The sequence below is a fragment of the Staurois parvus genome, unplaced genomic scaffold (assembly GCF_062004578.1).
Source record: "Staurois parvus isolate SC_StPar_1 unplaced genomic scaffold, SC_StPar_1.0 ptg000149l, whole genome shotgun sequence".
Classification (NCBI taxonomy): domain Eukaryota; kingdom Metazoa; phylum Chordata; class Amphibia; order Anura; family Ranidae; genus Staurois; species Staurois parvus.
The window spans coordinates 2,955,238-2,971,928 of record NW_028317945.1 but is presented as its reverse complement, the minus strand read 5'-3'; the positions used below and the strand labels follow the sequence as shown (position 1 = coordinate 2,971,928).

General features: G+C 41.3%; 1 protein-coding gene across 5 annotated transcripts in view; it reads left to right on the top strand.

The window, feature by feature from the left end:
• Positions 1–10: 10 nt before the first annotated feature.
• HMGXB4 (HMG-box containing 4) overlaps positions 11–16,691 on the top strand; it is a 55,749-nt gene continuing 39,068 nt past the window's right edge. For 4 of the 5 annotated variants that reach the window (XM_089674241.1, XM_089674239.1, XM_089674240.1 and 1 more), the window contains exons 1-5: positions 11–78; positions 5,423–5,539; positions 9,361–9,431; positions 10,064–10,212; positions 14,994–15,072. In XM_089674241.1, the coding sequence (XP_089530367.1) occupies positions 9,410–9,431; positions 10,064–10,212; positions 14,994–15,072 (250 nt within the window). In that variant the 5' untranslated portion in view covers positions 11–78; positions 5,423–5,539; positions 9,361–9,409. The remainder of the gene's footprint in view (positions 79–5,422; positions 5,540–9,360; positions 9,432–10,063; positions 10,213–14,993; positions 15,073–16,691) is intronic. The other variant, XM_089674238.1, reaches the window with a different exon arrangement.

Sequence of the window (16,691 nt, the reverse complement as noted above, 5' to 3'; positions counted from 1 at the left end):
CTGCGCGGAGGGGCGGTGTTTGGGCTGTGTTGTGTATGGGGGAAATCACAGAGAGAATAGAGGCGGGAGAGAGCTGAGGTAAGAATTCCTGCTGTGTCGGTTATGGAGGCTGAACGTATTAGAGAACCTTTTACCGAATCATCTGTGTTTACTGTGTGACTGGAAACATTGTGTGTGCGGGGTGAGGTGATGGCGGACATGCCGGGCTGTGCAGAGTATTCGGCTCTATATACAGCATCTATACACAGTGATACGAGTCTGACAATGATAACCTGGTGCATGGTTTATATGGAGCTGCTAGAATTACACCGTGATAGATCCACATCGGTGCATGGAATACTCCCGAGCTGACTGATCACACTACAACCATGACCGACACTCCTCACAATGCACAACATCTGAAGGGGCTGTATTATGACATGTGATGTGTATATGCCAGGGCTGTGGTACTACATGCATTGTTATTGTACAGGATGTATAGTAACAATAGTCAGCTCAGCCCTTTACATTATGAAGGGAGACCTTACAGGAACGATACAAGAGGGTTAGGAGGGCCCTGATCCTGGGAGCTTACAGTCTAGTATTGTGACGTTTACGTGTCAGGGCTGTATTGGTACATGGAGTGTGATGTATACCTGTCAGTGCTGTATTTCTACATACAGTGTGTCTGGATCTGTCTGGGCTCCTATGACTACATTCATTATTACATGGATCTGTCACAGCTCTATTGCTATATGCATTGTTGTGTATGGCCGTGGCCACAGCTTTTTCACAAAGTTTGCTGCTTCAGTGTTTTTAGATCCTTTTTGTCAGATGTTACTATGGTATACTGAAATATAATTACAAGCATTGCATAAGTGGCAGAGGCTTTTATTGACAATTACATGAAGTTTATGCAAAGAGTCAATATTTGCAGTGTTGACCTTTCTTTTTGAAGACCTCTGCAATTTTCCCTGGCATGCTGTCAGTCAACTTCCTTACTGATGTCAGCCCATTCTTGCACAACCATTGCTTGGAGTTTGTCAGAATTTGTCGGGTGTTTTTTGTTCACCCGCCTCTTAAAGATTGACCACAAGTTCTCAATGGGATTAAGGTCTGGGGAGTTTCCTGGTCATGGACCCAAAATTTTGATGTTTTGTTCCCCCAAGCCACTTAGTTATCACTTTTGGCAAGGTGCTCCACCATGCTGGAAAAGGCATTGTTCATCACCAAACTGTTCTTGGATGGTTGGGAGAAGTTGCTCTCGGAGGATGTGTTTGCACCATTCTTCATTCATGGCTGTGTTCTTAGGCAAAATTGTGAGTGAGCTCGGCAGGGAAGCAACCCCACACATGAATGGACTCCGGATGCTTTGCTGTTGGCATGACACAGGGCTGATGGTAGCACTCATCTTTTCTTCTCTGGACAAGGTTTTTTTCTGGATGCCCCAAACAATCTGAAAGGGGATTCATCCGAGAAAATGATTTTCTCAGTCCTTAGCAGTCCGATCCCTATACCTTTTGCACAATATCAGTCTGTCCTTGATGTTTTTTCCTGGAGAGAAGTGGCTTCAAAAGTCCTCGCCTCACTGTGCGTGCGGATACACTCACACCTGCCTGCTCCCATTCCTGAGCAAGATCTGCACTGGTGGTGCCCCGATCCCGCAGATGAATCAACTTTAGGAGCATCTGTCACAACTCTATTACTACATGCATTGTTGTCTATGCTTGTCAGGGCTGGATTGGTAAGTGGATTGTTTTGTGGATCTGTCAGGGCCATATTACAATATACACAGTGATGTATACCTGTCAGGACTGGATGGCTATATGCATTGTGTTGTGGATTTGTCAGGGCTGCAGTACTGCATGTATTATGATGTATACCTGTCAGGGCAGTATTGGTACTTGTATTGAGATGTAGATCTGTCAGAGCCCTATTTTTAACAGTGCAAACAAATGGCAACCATCCCAACCTATAACTGGCATTTGCAAAAAGGAGCACATGGAAGGGTGACACATGTCAAAAACAACAAACAAAATTTCCCAGCTCACTTGCCAGCCTGCAACAAACCAAAGTGCCCTGTCTAACAGTACATGGTAAAACAAGGGGTTTAAGTTACACACATTTGCATATATATGTGTAAGCTGAAGAGACCACATCATGGCACCCCAGTGTACTGCAGTCCTAATTCTATTAATTTTGAGAGTCTCCAAAGTTATAGCACATATACACTATATTTCTAAAAGTATTGGGACACCCCTCCAAATCATTGAATTTAGGTGTTCCAAACACCTCCATGGCTGCAGGTGTATAAAATCAAGCACCTAAACATGCTGACTGCTTCTACAAACACTTGTGAAAGAATGGGTCGCTCTCAGGAGCTCAGTGAATTCAAGCGAGGTACCGTGATGGGTTGCCACCTGTGCAAAAAGTTCATCCTTGAAATTTCCTTGCTACTAAATATTCCACGACCAACTGTTAGTGGTATTATCACAAAGTGGAAGCAACTGGGAACAAAAGCAGCTCAGCCACAAAGTGGTAGGCCATGTGAAATGACAGAGCGGTCAATGTATGCTGAAGCGCACAGTGCGCAGAAGTTGCCAACTGTCTGCAGAGTCAATAGCTAAAGACCTCCAAACTTGGTGTGGCCTTCAGATTAGCACAACAACGGTGTGTACAGAGCTTTATGGAATGGGTTGGATGCAGTGGTGTAAAGCACGCCACCACTGGACTCTAGAGTAGTGGAGACGTGTTCTCTGGAGTGACTAATCACGCTTCTCTGGCAATCCGATGGATGTGTCTGGGTTTGGTGGTTGCCAGGAGACCAGTACTTGCCTGACTGCATTGTGCCAAGTGTAAAGTTTGGTGGAGGGGGGTTATGGTGTGGGGTTGTTTTTCAAGGGTGAAGGGAACTCTTAAGGTGTCAGCACACCAAGATATTTTGGACAATTTCATGCTCCCAACTTTGTGGCAACAGTTTGGGGATGGCCCCTTCCTGTTCCAACATGACTGCGCACCAATGCACAAAGCAAGGTCCATAAAGACATGGATGAGCAAATTTGGAGTGGAGGAACTTGACTGACCTCAACTCAACAGAACCCCTTTGGGATGAATTAGAGCAGAGACTGTGAGTCAGGCCTTCTCATCCGACATCAGTGCCTGACCTCGCAAATGCGCTTCTGGAAGAATGGTCAAACATTTCCACAGACACATTCCTAAACCTTGTGGACAGCCTTCCCAGAAGAGTTGAAGCTATTATAGCTGCAAAGGGTGGGCCAACTCAATATTGAACCTGGCAGACTAAGATTGGGATGCCATTGAAGTTCATGTGCGTGTAAAGGCAGGCGTCCTAATACTTTTGGCAATGTAGTATATAATGAAGGATAGATTGAGGGCAGGTATGTCTGGAGGAAGCCAACTCCTCCTAAAAGGTATAGGGACACACTGGACACCCAGCAATAGCACAATGGCAGCGAAGGTATTCAATGCTTCCCCTCACCAATCCACCAACAGTACAAACAAATGGCCACCATCCCAACCTATAACTAGCTTTTGTAGCAAGGAGCACGTAAAGGTCGACACATCATAAAAACGACAAGCAAATATATGCGTAAGCTACCTAGGCCGCGTCATGGCACCTCAGTGTACTGCAGTCCTAACTCTATAAATTTTAGACTCTCAAAGGTTAGGACTGCAGTACACTGGGGTGCCATGACCTGGCCTCTGCAGCTTTCACATGTATTTGCAAACTAAACACCTTGTTTTATAATTCTATATTTTTATTGAAATTACATGATATATATTATTATACATATATAACATTTGAAAAGTGGTCATTTCTAAGGTTGTCATTATTACAAAAAAACATAAGTCTGTTTAGAACGTTAACAAAGACAATGTAAACCATTATCAGATAAACTAATCACAGCATTAGAAAGCTCTCAGACAAGTATTCTTATAAAGTAAAGATGCTAATCATCATCAGAAGTTAGGAAGTGTGAACCTGATCCACAAGGGACCTGAAGCAAAACAATCCTAATCAGTCAATTTTTAATTAATATCAGCAATGTGTTAACCGCTCTCCCACCACCCTATAGCAGACATACTGCAAAATCACATGTGTATGTATGTATATGTGTGTGTGTGTGTGTGTGTGTGTGTATAATATATATATTTTTTTTTTTTTTTTTGCATTTCCAGGGAAGCGCTATCCACGCCACCATTTGCGGCCTTGGCTGTCAATCGCTGATTACTCGCTGGCACCCGGTGATCACCAAGTATTACTGACGGGGGAGAGAACTGTATGTAAACAATACAGTTCTCTCACCTGTCAGCTCGAGCACACTGCTTTGTATGGCTGTGCATAGCAAAGCCGTACAAAGCAGCGTGCTTACAGTGGAAAGCACAGACTCAGCCTCATAGCAAAACATACCCAGCACACAGTTAACCCTTTGATCACCCCAGATGTTAACCTCTTCCTGCCCAGTGCCATTATTACAGTGTCAGTGTATTTTATTAGCACTGATCACTGTATTGGTGTCACTGGTGATGTCAGTGACACCAAGACAGTTCCCTCCAGTGTCAGAATGTCCACCGCAGTCCAGCTATAAGACGCTGATTGCTGCCATTACTAGTAACAAAAAAAAATTCCAGTATATATACTGCCATTTGTAAACGCTATAACATTCACGTAAACCAATTAATTTACACAAATTGGGATTTTCTTTTTTTTAGTAAAGACATGTAGCAGAATACATTTTGCTCTAAATTTATGACGAAATTTAATTTTTTTAATTATGTTATTGGAGATGTTTAATAGCAAATAGTCAAAAATATATATATTTTTTTCCTCAAAATTGTTGGTCTTTTTTTGTTTATAGTGGGGGGAAAAAAACTCACAGGTGATCAAATGCCACCGAAAGAAAGCTCTATTTGTGGGGAAAAAAGGACATAATTTTATTTGGGTGCAGCATTGGGGGGGTTTGCGTTCTGGGAGGATGTGATGCCCTCCCAGAATTTGACAACAGCTCTGTAGCCGTTTTTCGGCTTTAGTGCGGTTTAAAGTGGTTAATTCATTGTCTGCAGTAGGGCAAAAAACTTTCTGCATGCAGCTTCCCCCTCCCCCCCCCCGACCCTCCTATACTTACATGAGCCCAATCTCGATCCAGCAATGTACGTGATTCTCTCCTTATTGGACAGAGAACAGCAGTGGGAGCCATTGATGAGAGAGAGGAGGGGAGATGGGGCCGATTCACACTGTGTGTCACACAGAGCTGGCTTGAGAGCGAGCATGCTCAGTTGCCCCCATACCATTGTGCAGAGCAGGTAAGTATAACATGTTTGTTATTTTAAAAAAACAAAACCTGTGCCTTTTACAGTCACTTTAAATTGTCTGAAGGTGTACATGTAATGACAGTCTATCAACTTTCCTGTTTTTCAATAGGATCATAAGAAGACCTGCTTTTTGTGGTGCGCCAAGAGACACAGCCAGACAAGATTTTTTTGGGGGGAAGAAGATTTGCTGTTGTTTTCAGAGGCCCTTAGTAACAAAAGCATTGTGGTATGAACCTATCTTAATTTTTTTTACTACGTGCTGTTAATGTCAAGATAATATAGATATAGATCCTTATTTCACTTTCATATTGAAATATCAGCTTCTCTAATTATGCAGTTGTGTCACCAGGATACGGTATTGTATATAATTTACCAATTAGCTTGTAAATAAGGTAAATGCCACATAAACCATCTGTCCTTTAAAAGATAAGTTCACTTATATACACGGTGTAGCATGTAACTTGTTACGATCAGACAGCCCCCACTCCCTGCTTTGACAACTAGCAGGGAATCTTCTCCCCCCTCTCTAGCTCTCTAAACCTCGGTGGTGCGGGGCTCCTCCTGCCCAGCCAAGTCACTCATTCATAGTCTTCTGTGAATGAGAGACTACAAGTCCGAACATCCTTAGCAGCTGTCGGCTTGTTACATAGTTAGTCTGGCTGAAAAAAGACAAAAGTCCATGCATTTCAACCATTAAAAAAAAAAAAAAAAAAAAAGTTATAATCCTACACCCACAGTTGATCCAGAGGAAGGCAAAAAACCCAGCAAAGCATAATCCAGTTTGCTCCTGCAGGGGAAAAAATCCCTTCCCGATCCCCTGAGAGGCAATCAGATATTCCCGGATCAACTTTATCTATAAATGTTAGTAACCAGTTATATTCTGTGTATCCAAGAAAGAATACAGGCCTTTTTAAAAGCAATCCACTGAGCTGGCCAGAATCAACTCTTGAGGGAGTCTATTCCACATTTTCACAGCTCTTACTGTGAAGAAACTTTTCTGTATTTGGAGATTACATTTCTTTTCCTCCAGTGGTACTATGCCAGTCATTAAAGAGTCCCTAAAAATTAGAAACAATGACTTTGAAATGACAGAGCTCAATTCTTTAAGAACCCGTGGGTGTATGCCATCCAATCCAGGTGCTTGTAATCCTTAATGAACTACCACGTCTCTGTGGAGCGCACTGTGACAGCTGCCGGTGATCTGTAGCACTTTCCTCATGCTGTGACAGTGCTGCCGATAACCGGCAACTGTATTTACTCCGTGATCTGCTGTCATATGATGCCCTCCCAGAACTGGATAACCGCGCTGTTACCGTCATTCTGCTATAGCGCGGTTAGCAAGTGGTTAATCAAGGTGGCCTCGGCCAGAAATGCTAGGGGGTGTTTTTCTAAGTAAATTCTCAGCAAAATAAAGCATGGACACATGGATAGATGGATGGATGAGCTTGTTCTGAATACTAAAAATGAATTAAATAGCTATTTTAGTGGGTTTGTGATTCTGAGATGCAATGTAGTTCTGCTTTATGTTTTAGAAAAGTTGTTGGGGGTGGATTGTGTATGCCGCTAGATTGCTACGAGAGGAGATATTCCCCCCCCCCCCCCCCCCTTCCACAGCCATCCTGGGCTCTCCCCTCCCACTGGGAGACCCGAGTGTGCAGCCAATGAGTATTTAGTCACTTCCAGTTTCATCAGATGTTCTAAAACCACTGGTCATACCGATATTGGTTTAATCTGAAGCTTTTATGGGCAGAGGAGAGATCTGGGCTCTAATAGACCTCAGATCTCTCAGTAAAGAGTACCTGTTGTTACTACAGGGGATATTTACATTCCTTGTGATAACAATAAAAATTATCAAAAAAATTGAAAGGGACAGTGTAAAAAAAAAAACCAAAAAACAAAACCCTTTTTTTTTTTTTTTTTTTTTTAAAGCACCCGTGCTCGTGTGCAAAGGCAAATGCATGCGTTGGTCCTGCACTGGTATGTAAACAGCAATCTCACTACAAGTGAGGTGTCGCCTCAAACGTCAGATCAAGAGCAGTAATTCTAGCTCCAGACCTCCTGTGTAAATCTAAAGTGGTAACCTGTAAAGGATTTTAAAGCGTTGCCAATGAATAATAAAATGTATGTAGTTTGTCGATGTTGCACAGGTGTGTGCAATTTTAAGGCTTGGCATGTTTTGGTATCTTTTTACTTGGAACAACATCGTCTTTTATATTTTACCAAACAATTGTGTATTATATTGTCTTTTGTGCATTAAAATTTGTTTTAAGTGTATTTTTTCCTAAAAGAAAAATTTTTGAAAAACTGCTGCGCAAACACTGTGTGACATAAAAAAATTGCAACACCCACCATTTTATTCTCTCTATATTTTTTTTTCTCTGTATATAATGCTTGGGAGTTCTAAATAATTTTCTAGCAAAAAATGCTCCTTTTTACGTGAAAGAAAAAAGTTAAAAAAAGGCCTGGTCTTGCAATGGTTAAACATATATCGTATTTTCGGGCGTATAAGATGACTTTTTACCCCTTGAAAATCTTCTCAAAAGTCCATGGTCGTCTTATACGCCGGTAACGGCATGCTGACACTTTTTAGGGGGGCGGCGCGGTGCCGCCGCTGCTACCCCCCCCCCTTCCAACAGAAGGGAAACTAAGTACAGCGGTGGGCAGGGGCTGCTGTCTCTTACCTGGCTCCGGTCCCACGACGATCCGGTCCAGGAAGCGCGGCTGCTCCTTCCTTCGGTTCGTCCACTGGATGTTCGCGCGGCTGCTCGGCTCCGCCTCCTCACCGGTGATTGGCCATTAGAACTGTAGCTCAGGAAAGGCACGCAGGCGGCCAATCACCGGCGAGGAGGCAGAGCTGAGCGGCCCCGCGAAAATCGAGTGGAGATGCAGGTAAGTGTTCCGTGCTTAGGTGCTGCTGCAACCACATATGCTGGCTGCAGCAGCACCATACTGGAACAGGGGTCAGCAAGTGTCAGTGGGAGGAATAGTGCCCCATCGTTGGTGTCACTGATACCAATGATGGGGCATTATTCCTCCCACTGACACCAACGATGGGGCACTTTTCCTCCCCCCCCCCCCCCCCGACACCAACGATTGGGCACTATTCCTCCCCCCCCCCACTGACACCAATGATGGGGCACTATTCCACCCCCCACTGACACCAATGATGGGGCACTATTCCACCCCCCACTGACACCAATGATGGGGCACTATTCCACCCCCCACTGACACCAATGATGGGGCACTATTCCACCCCCCACTGACACCAATGATGGGGCACTATACCACGCCCCACTGACACCAATGATGGGGTACTATTCCACCCCCCACTGACACCAATGATGGGGCACTATTCCACCCCCCACTGACACCAACGATGGGACACTATACCTCCCCCCCCCCCCCCCCCCCACTGATACCAATGATGGGGCACTATTCCTCCCACTGACACCAATGATGGGACACTATTCCTCCCACTGACACCAATGATGGGGCGCTATTCCTCCCACTGACACCAATGATGGGGCGCTATTCCTCCCACTGACACCAATGATGGGGCGCTATTCCTGCCACTGACACCAATGATGGGGCGCTATTCCTGCCACTGACACCAATGATGGGGCGCTATTCCTGCCACTGATACCAATGGTGGGGCACTATTCCCACTGACACCAATGATGGGGCACTATTCCTCCCACTGATACCAATGATGGGGCACTATTCCTCCCACTGATACCAATGATGGGGCACTATTCCTCCCACTGATACCAATGATGGGGCACTATTCCTCTCACTAATACCAATGATGGGGCACTATTCCTCCCACTGACACCAATGATGGGGCACGATTCTTCCCACTGGTGTGCACTGGAAGAGGGGTAGTCTTATACGGCGAGTATAGCCCAAACACTACATTTTAAACAGGAAAAGTAGGGGGTCGTCTTATACGCCGGAAAATACGGTATATATGTGCTGCTTTTATGATATCCTATTAAAAAGCCATTTAGTGGTTCCTTATGAGTCTTAACAAACCTGTCTTCCTGCCAGTAGGTGCTGTGAATGACTATTTACCATCTAATCTGTGTTGGACCTGGATATGGCATACAGTGACTCTCGAGGTAGGAGTTTTCATTGTGGTGTTGTACAACTTCATGCTCATAGGAAAAAATGAAAAGCAAAAAACAAAAGTACTGTATTCTTGTATTTTTTTTTTTTTTCCTGCTGAATCATAGGAATTATAGAAAATTTTGTAAGCTGGTAACGGGGGGCCCCCTGTTTCTAGGGCACTAAGTGCAGAATAAATTCACACTTTCAGAAATGGGCTGTTGTTGCAAAAGGACAACCTTCTCCCCCATCTCTTTTTCTCTCAGTCTTTAAACACCCACCTGAATTACAAATGGCATGTCTATGGTCATTCACATGTCACGACCCGTGCTTGCTTATGTTACTTGAACTTTTTGGATATTAACTAATATGCCTCACATTACACACTGATATTTTTAGCAGAAGCCGATATATTAAAAAAAAAAAAAAAAAAGATATATATGTGTGTGTGTGATATAGTACAGATTCTGCAAAAACTCAACTGGAGGTGGACAGCTAAACAAGTTCCATTAGTCAAAGTGAATTGCACTAAATCAAAAGGTAGTCCCAAGAAGAAATTCTGCTCAGTTTTCCAGCATTTGATGCACAGCGCTGTGGGAGTTCCAAGTGCTTTAGTACTTGACATGCTCCTTTTGTTTATGATCAGAAATTCTGGACGCAGATCGTGGAATGGAGGATGTGAGCTTGGCAGCTGGCAGGAGCCAGCGGGAGAAAAAGAGATCATACAAAGATCTTTTACGTGAGGAAGAAGAGATTGCTGAACAAGTCCGGAAATCTTCTAAAAAGAGATCCAAGGTAAGATTTGTTTGGCCATCTTTAATAAATCTATTAAAAAAAGAGTTGTTTCCTGTTTTGTCTACACAGCGGCTGTTGAACAGTCTAGATTGTATTTGAAAAATTATTATAAAGTATGCCTGGGTTTCACAGCATTTATTGCTTGCTATGTCTATGCAAATATTGATATCCTTCTAACACAATTATTATTGCCAAAATGACTTAAAAACATGAAATGAGAATCGGTCTATAAGCACCAGGAAAACAATAATTCATTAGCAGCAAAACTGGTACAAACATTAATTCTTTGGGTAAAATAATACTTTTCAAATGTTAGTTTTGAGTTATTCTCCCACGGTTTGTGGTCATGTTTTCTGTGTTTTTGATCTTCGTATTGAAAATACTGCCCTTCTAAACCTTATTTACACACTTAATGTTTTGATCAAGTTTTCCATGTCCCTTCTTTTTTCACCAGTGTACTTATGAAGTTCCTGCAGTCTCTCCTTGATATGTTTAGACTTTTCACCACTTTTGTTGCCTGTCTTTGGACTCATTATCAATTTATTTTTCTAAGTGAGGTCTCCAGAACTGGACACAGTATTCTATATGAGGCCTAACCTAAAGATGGGGGAATCAGAACCTCCTTCCTCCAGCTGGTGACCCTTCTAGTGATGCACCCCAGAATTCTATTTGCTTTCCCTACTGCCAAGTCGAATTATTTGTTCATATTTTAATCATTGGAAATAAGACCCTCTATATCTGCAGAATAAAAAGTTCTTGCCAGCATTGTACATCAAACATTATACTCTGTTAGAGTTTTTTCTTTTCCCCGTAAGTGCATTATTTTGCTTTTAAAAATGTTGAACTGCAATTTTCAATGCTTTCACCAATCTTCCAGCAATGCCAAGTCCTGTTCAATGTCACAAACCCCTCCAGGAATATCAACCCTATTGCACACATTTGCTTCATTATGAAAAGATATACTTTGCTCTCCAAACTTTCCGTTCTATCCCTTACAAACTTGTTAAATAGAATAGAACCTAGTACAGAGCCTTGTGGTACACCAAACAGTGACTGATCTCTTTTCTGAATGAGCTCCGTTTACAACCACATTCTATCTATCCTTTACCCACTGCATACCACTGAAGCACCCGAGGGTTAAGTCCTAGTTTGTACAATCTTTTTTATTAGATCATTAAGTAGAACAGCATCAAGTGCAATGCTGAAAACAAAATAGGGTATGCCCACAGCACCACCCTGGTCCAAAACAAAGCCAAAACAGATTTATGCTGATCTGATTTAGAATTTGTTTTGCCCGAAAATACCCCTATCGGCCTTTGGCTGATATGAAAATAGGCACTGATACACTGATACAGGTGCCAAAATTAGCCCCCGCTGGCTCTCAGACTCAGAGTACCACTTCCAACAATCCTGGCAGCTGGGCTTGGAGATCAGTGAAGGAAAGATGGCCTCTGGAGCCATGCTTTTTTTTTTTTAAAGCACTAGATCAATGCTTTTTTTTTTTTTTTTTTTTTTTTTTTTTTTTTTTTTTTTTGATCTAATGCTTTACATTGCAGAGGAGAGATGTGGGGTCTCACTGACCTCAGATCTTTCTATAAAGAGGACCTGTCGCTGCTTATTTCTTTCACAAGGGATGTTTGCATTCTATGTGACAGAAATAAAAGTGATAACATTTTTTTAAAGGGACAGTGTAAAAAAAGTAATAAAATAAATGTAAAAAAAAATTGTAAAGTGCTCCCGCACAGTGGTGAACGTATACATAGGCCACGCCCACATATGTAAACGGTATTCAAACCACGTGTGAGGTATCGCCACGAACGCCAGAGTGAGAGCAGTAATTCTAGCACTAGATCTCCTCTGTAACTTTAAACTGGTAACCTGTAGAAATTTTGTAAACTGTCACCCATGGAGATTTTTAAGTTCCTTAGTTTAGCGCCATTCCTCGAGCGTTTGTATTTTTAAAGCATGACATGTTGGGTATCTATTTACTTGGCATAACATCATCTTTCATATTTAAAAAAAAAAAAAAAAAATGGAGTATATTTTTTTTTTTGTATTCATTAAAGTGTATTTTTTTCCAAAGAAATTGCATTTGAAAAATCTATACGTTTTTCAAAACTGTCCATTTCAGTTTTCAGCCAAGTGCGTCCTGAATTTTTGGTACCAGAATTTTCATTTCGGTGCACCACTACTATCTGCCATTAATGGTTGGCTTCTTAGATAAGCCTGATTAAAAATATCAGTCAATGGCCCAGCGACTATATCTCAAAGTTCTTTGAACTGGGGGTAAGTGTTATCAGGAACCCTTGCTTCATTCAGCTTAAACTTTTTTAAAGACATATCATCTGATATCACTGCCTCTAAAAACTCTGAGATAAATCTTCTTCACTGGAACCAATGTGATCTTGTAATTTTATTTTTGTTAGTGTCACTTCGTTCTAAGAAAACGAAATAGAAGTAATTGTTTTTTGATGGTTTGCTACATCACGTCTGCCTCAACATAAGTATTGTCCCAGTTTTCATTTTTGTGATCCCATTGTATGTTTTCTTCCTGTGAAGAAAATAGACAGCAAATAGTTGCTTTGAATAGGTGCAGAATGGGAATAATGAAGAGGGGGCCCTAGGGTATTGAAATGGTATGTTCGTTTAGGTAGGTTCAGAAGCAGTAGGAAGGAGAGGGGAAAAGACAAAATGGAAAAGGGGGTGGGATAAATACAACTGCTACCCTGGAATCTGGGTGTCCCCAAATCCCAACTTGGAAAAAGATTGTAAACTGTTATTTTATAAGTAATCTGTTTGTCCCTGAGCTATTCCCATTAGAATATTTCAATAGTTCCATCAATCTTTCTCAGTCTGTAAGGGAGGAGGGGCCAGGAGTCAATATGTGTTTGTGTATCATGGAACATGTAAATTCTGTCCAGGGAAACCATGTGTTGCTAAATTTTCTTTCTTGGTTGTGGAGGGAGGCTAATTTTGGTAAACTAAAAGTGAGTAGTAGGGGGTGTTGAGACACATTGAGAAGATGGGCTAACAAGGAGGATTTGTAGCACTCTAAAGGCACTTTGTTGATATGAAGTAGGTATCTGAAGAGTTTTGTCCCTAGGTCCACAGAAATAAGCTGGAGAGTTAGTCTGCAGACCTCTGTTCAGAATGGCCCAGTGGAGGGCAACTCCAAAATGTATGTAGTTGTGTTCCTGGTTCAGACTGACATGTTCAGCCAGTACTCAGGACCTGTGGAATCATTTTGTGGAGAAGGCATGGGAACCAGTATTCTCATGTTAACAATTTTATAGCCTTGTTCCTGAAATCAATTGGCTATGGACAACTTGTGTACTTACAGGATGTCCCTCTGAACTTTTCTTTGAGTAAGTGTGATGCTGAGTTCAGATTCCCACTTCTGTTCGTGTGGGGGAATATAGTCTTTAGGCATTGTAATGATGATCCTATATAGAAGGGAGAGTAAATTAAGCATATTTATAACATTATGGCATAAGATTTCAAAAGGGGAAAGAGGTTTGGAAAGTTGTTGTCGACCTGGTAAAGATTTCAGAAAGGGTTGGATGTGAAAAGCTGCCATCGTGTTTATTGGTGGTAAGAGTAGGTTTTGGATTGTCATACAGGCAAACAAACCATTTTGTGTCATATAATGCAGGAGAATGAATTTCCCTGCGTCTGTAATACACTTGAGTTGTTTGTTTTTCAAACCTTAGGGGAAATCTGCTCTTCCCATCACTGGAGTCATTGGGGATTGGATGAGAGGAAATCGCTGGTAGCTGGAAGGTCCCTTGGGCCACCCTGATAGGGGCTCCAATGGTTGGATGAGATTTTAGAGCCAGCTAGCTGCTAGGAGAAAGCCGATTGATCAAAAATTGGGGAACTATCTTGTTCCTTGTACAATGCTTTTCTCTTTTGTTAACTTTTACTAATTTTCCTGGCATAAAATCAAATTGGCTTTAGGATGGTAGACTTGGAGCATTCATTCACATGGCCTTTAGCTGCATACACCAGATTCGAGTGGCAAGAATCAGCAGATTCTTGAGGCTGAAATGACAGGCTTACAGCAGTTGTTGCTGTTCACATGTAGCCTTGGATGCATTCAGGCCTGGGCATGCATTCCCTTGCAACAGATGATTTTTTTTGTGGCTACGTGCAAACAGCGATGGCTGCTGTCAGCCTGTTAATACTTCGTATAGGCTGAGCGGCCACCACTCTTCACCTACACCTGTGATTCCAGCCACAAGAGTCTGCTGATTCTTGCTGCTGCAAGCCAGTGTATACAGTTAAACAGCTTGTATAAAAAAGGCTTAATAGTGCCCCCTGATTACTGTCTCCTGCTGTTTTACTCCAAACTTTTGTGATTCATTTTTTTAATTTGAATTTCAGCAAACGTTTTACTTTTGAAATCTGAAACGTTTTTGCCTTGTTATAGTTTTTTTCTGTTTTTTTTCTAATATACAGTCAAGGACATTGACATTGGGAAAAGATTTTATTGACTACATAACTTGGTGTGTTTGTATTAGCCTCAAGATTAATCTTACATCTGTTGAGTTCTCTGTTACATTAAGACATTTGTCTCTTACACTATGGAGTGCTGCCTGTATTCTTGTCAATGTAGTTTCTCCTTCTGTCAATAATTTTCCTCATATTAGTTTTTATCTACTATTGTTGAGAGACGCCAAATTTATTGTATCTAGCATGCTATATTAGTACTTTAACTTTGTACGAATCCAAATGATGTTTTTCACAAAATAGTCATAAAGTACAATACTTATGTTTTGTAGGAAACAGAATTTGCGCTTTTGCCAACAGAATCTCATAAGAAGAAAAAGAAGCATTCCTCTGATGACACATATTTCCCAGGTGTGTGTCCACAGCAATTACATAAAACCAGCTGCTAGGTGAACTAACTAGCCAATGTTATCTCTCCTATATCTGGAGTAGACATATCCTTCCGCCATGATGACTAGAATAGTGCATTGCGAAGTAACCCACTTCACTGTGTGCCATAGTAGAATGTAAGATCCGCCAATCTCTGTATGGTTGTGTTTTTTTTTTCGTTTTTTTTTCTTGGAGTGCTAGAAAAAAGACCAACTTATTTTGGTATTTTAAGGAACTACAGTATTCTTCAGAATGTCAAGCTGTAATGGGCCCAGAACACCTTGACATGTTCCATGTACTGTACCTTTGTCGACTTCTTTGGTTGTTGTGGAAATCCCTCTCTATAGTGTATAAAGATGTAAATTCATACATGAAGATAACCTGGCCATTAATGCTTTTCATTTATACACATGAGAATGTATAGGATTACTGTAATGGATATTGTTGATAAAAAAACTTTTATGTAACCAGTATTATGTTCAACCTGTTTTTAGTTAGTTTTTAACATATTGTTTCTAATAAAATCATGATCATATTAACAGTAGTTGAATATTTTAATTATTGTAGTATGGTAAAAGTCCCAAAGAGGTTGGTCTTCCTTGACTAGTTTTATGCGTTAGGGATGAGTACATCCTTCAAGGGAAAAAGTGGTTGGAGTCCATTTATTTAATTTATTCATCATGGGGTTGATTTACTAAAACTGGAGAATGCAAAAGCTGGTGCAGCACTGCATGGTAGACAATCAGCTTATTTAATTAAGCTTTGACAAACAAACCTGGAAGGTGATTAGTTTCTATGCAGAGCTTCACCAGATTTTGATTGCTCCAGTTTTAACAATTCAACCCCATTGTGTCTTCCAGTGCTAGTATAAAAATAATACAAGAGTATCATGATAGGACTTGGGGGCAGAAAAAGTTTTCCCTTTAGAACAATATTAGGATAGATTTTCTGAAGAGCTAAATGTGGACATCGTACATATTTTTTTTTTTCTATTTTCACTAATCTGCAGGACTATGGAATGTCCTTTAATTTTATGTATTTACCTTGTGTATAATAGGGAGGAAAAATGAATGTGTCTAATTGAAATATTAATGTGTATAGTTGTACTAGTAACTGTCTGTTAATGTACAGAATATATTGTGAAAAATGAAGCATTTTTCTCCTAAAGAGAAGCAGATAGTAAGTTGTGAAGAGCCTGTCCAGACAGGAAAGGGTGTCTGAGATCAGGTGTCCAATTGCGCTCAGGTGGAATTGGTCCATAAAAAGTGAGTCTAATGCAGGCCATAGATGGGGAGAAAAACGGCAGATTTTCGGCCGATTAACGAACTATCGGTCGGTCTAAAAAACTTACCTGACCACCAATTATTACGAAAATCGGCCGATTAATGAGTAACCTATAACGGGAAATGATGTCATTTTGTGGCCTTTGTGATCCTTTTTCGGAAAACGATCGTTCGTTTTTGACCATCAATGAGGATAAAGTCGGGCGTTTTTCGAAAATTTTCCAACATCACCGATAATCTGAAAGTCCAAAATACACGAAAAACGGCCGACAAAATCGTCCACTAACGATAAGATAATCGGCCGGCTTTATTTTCGGA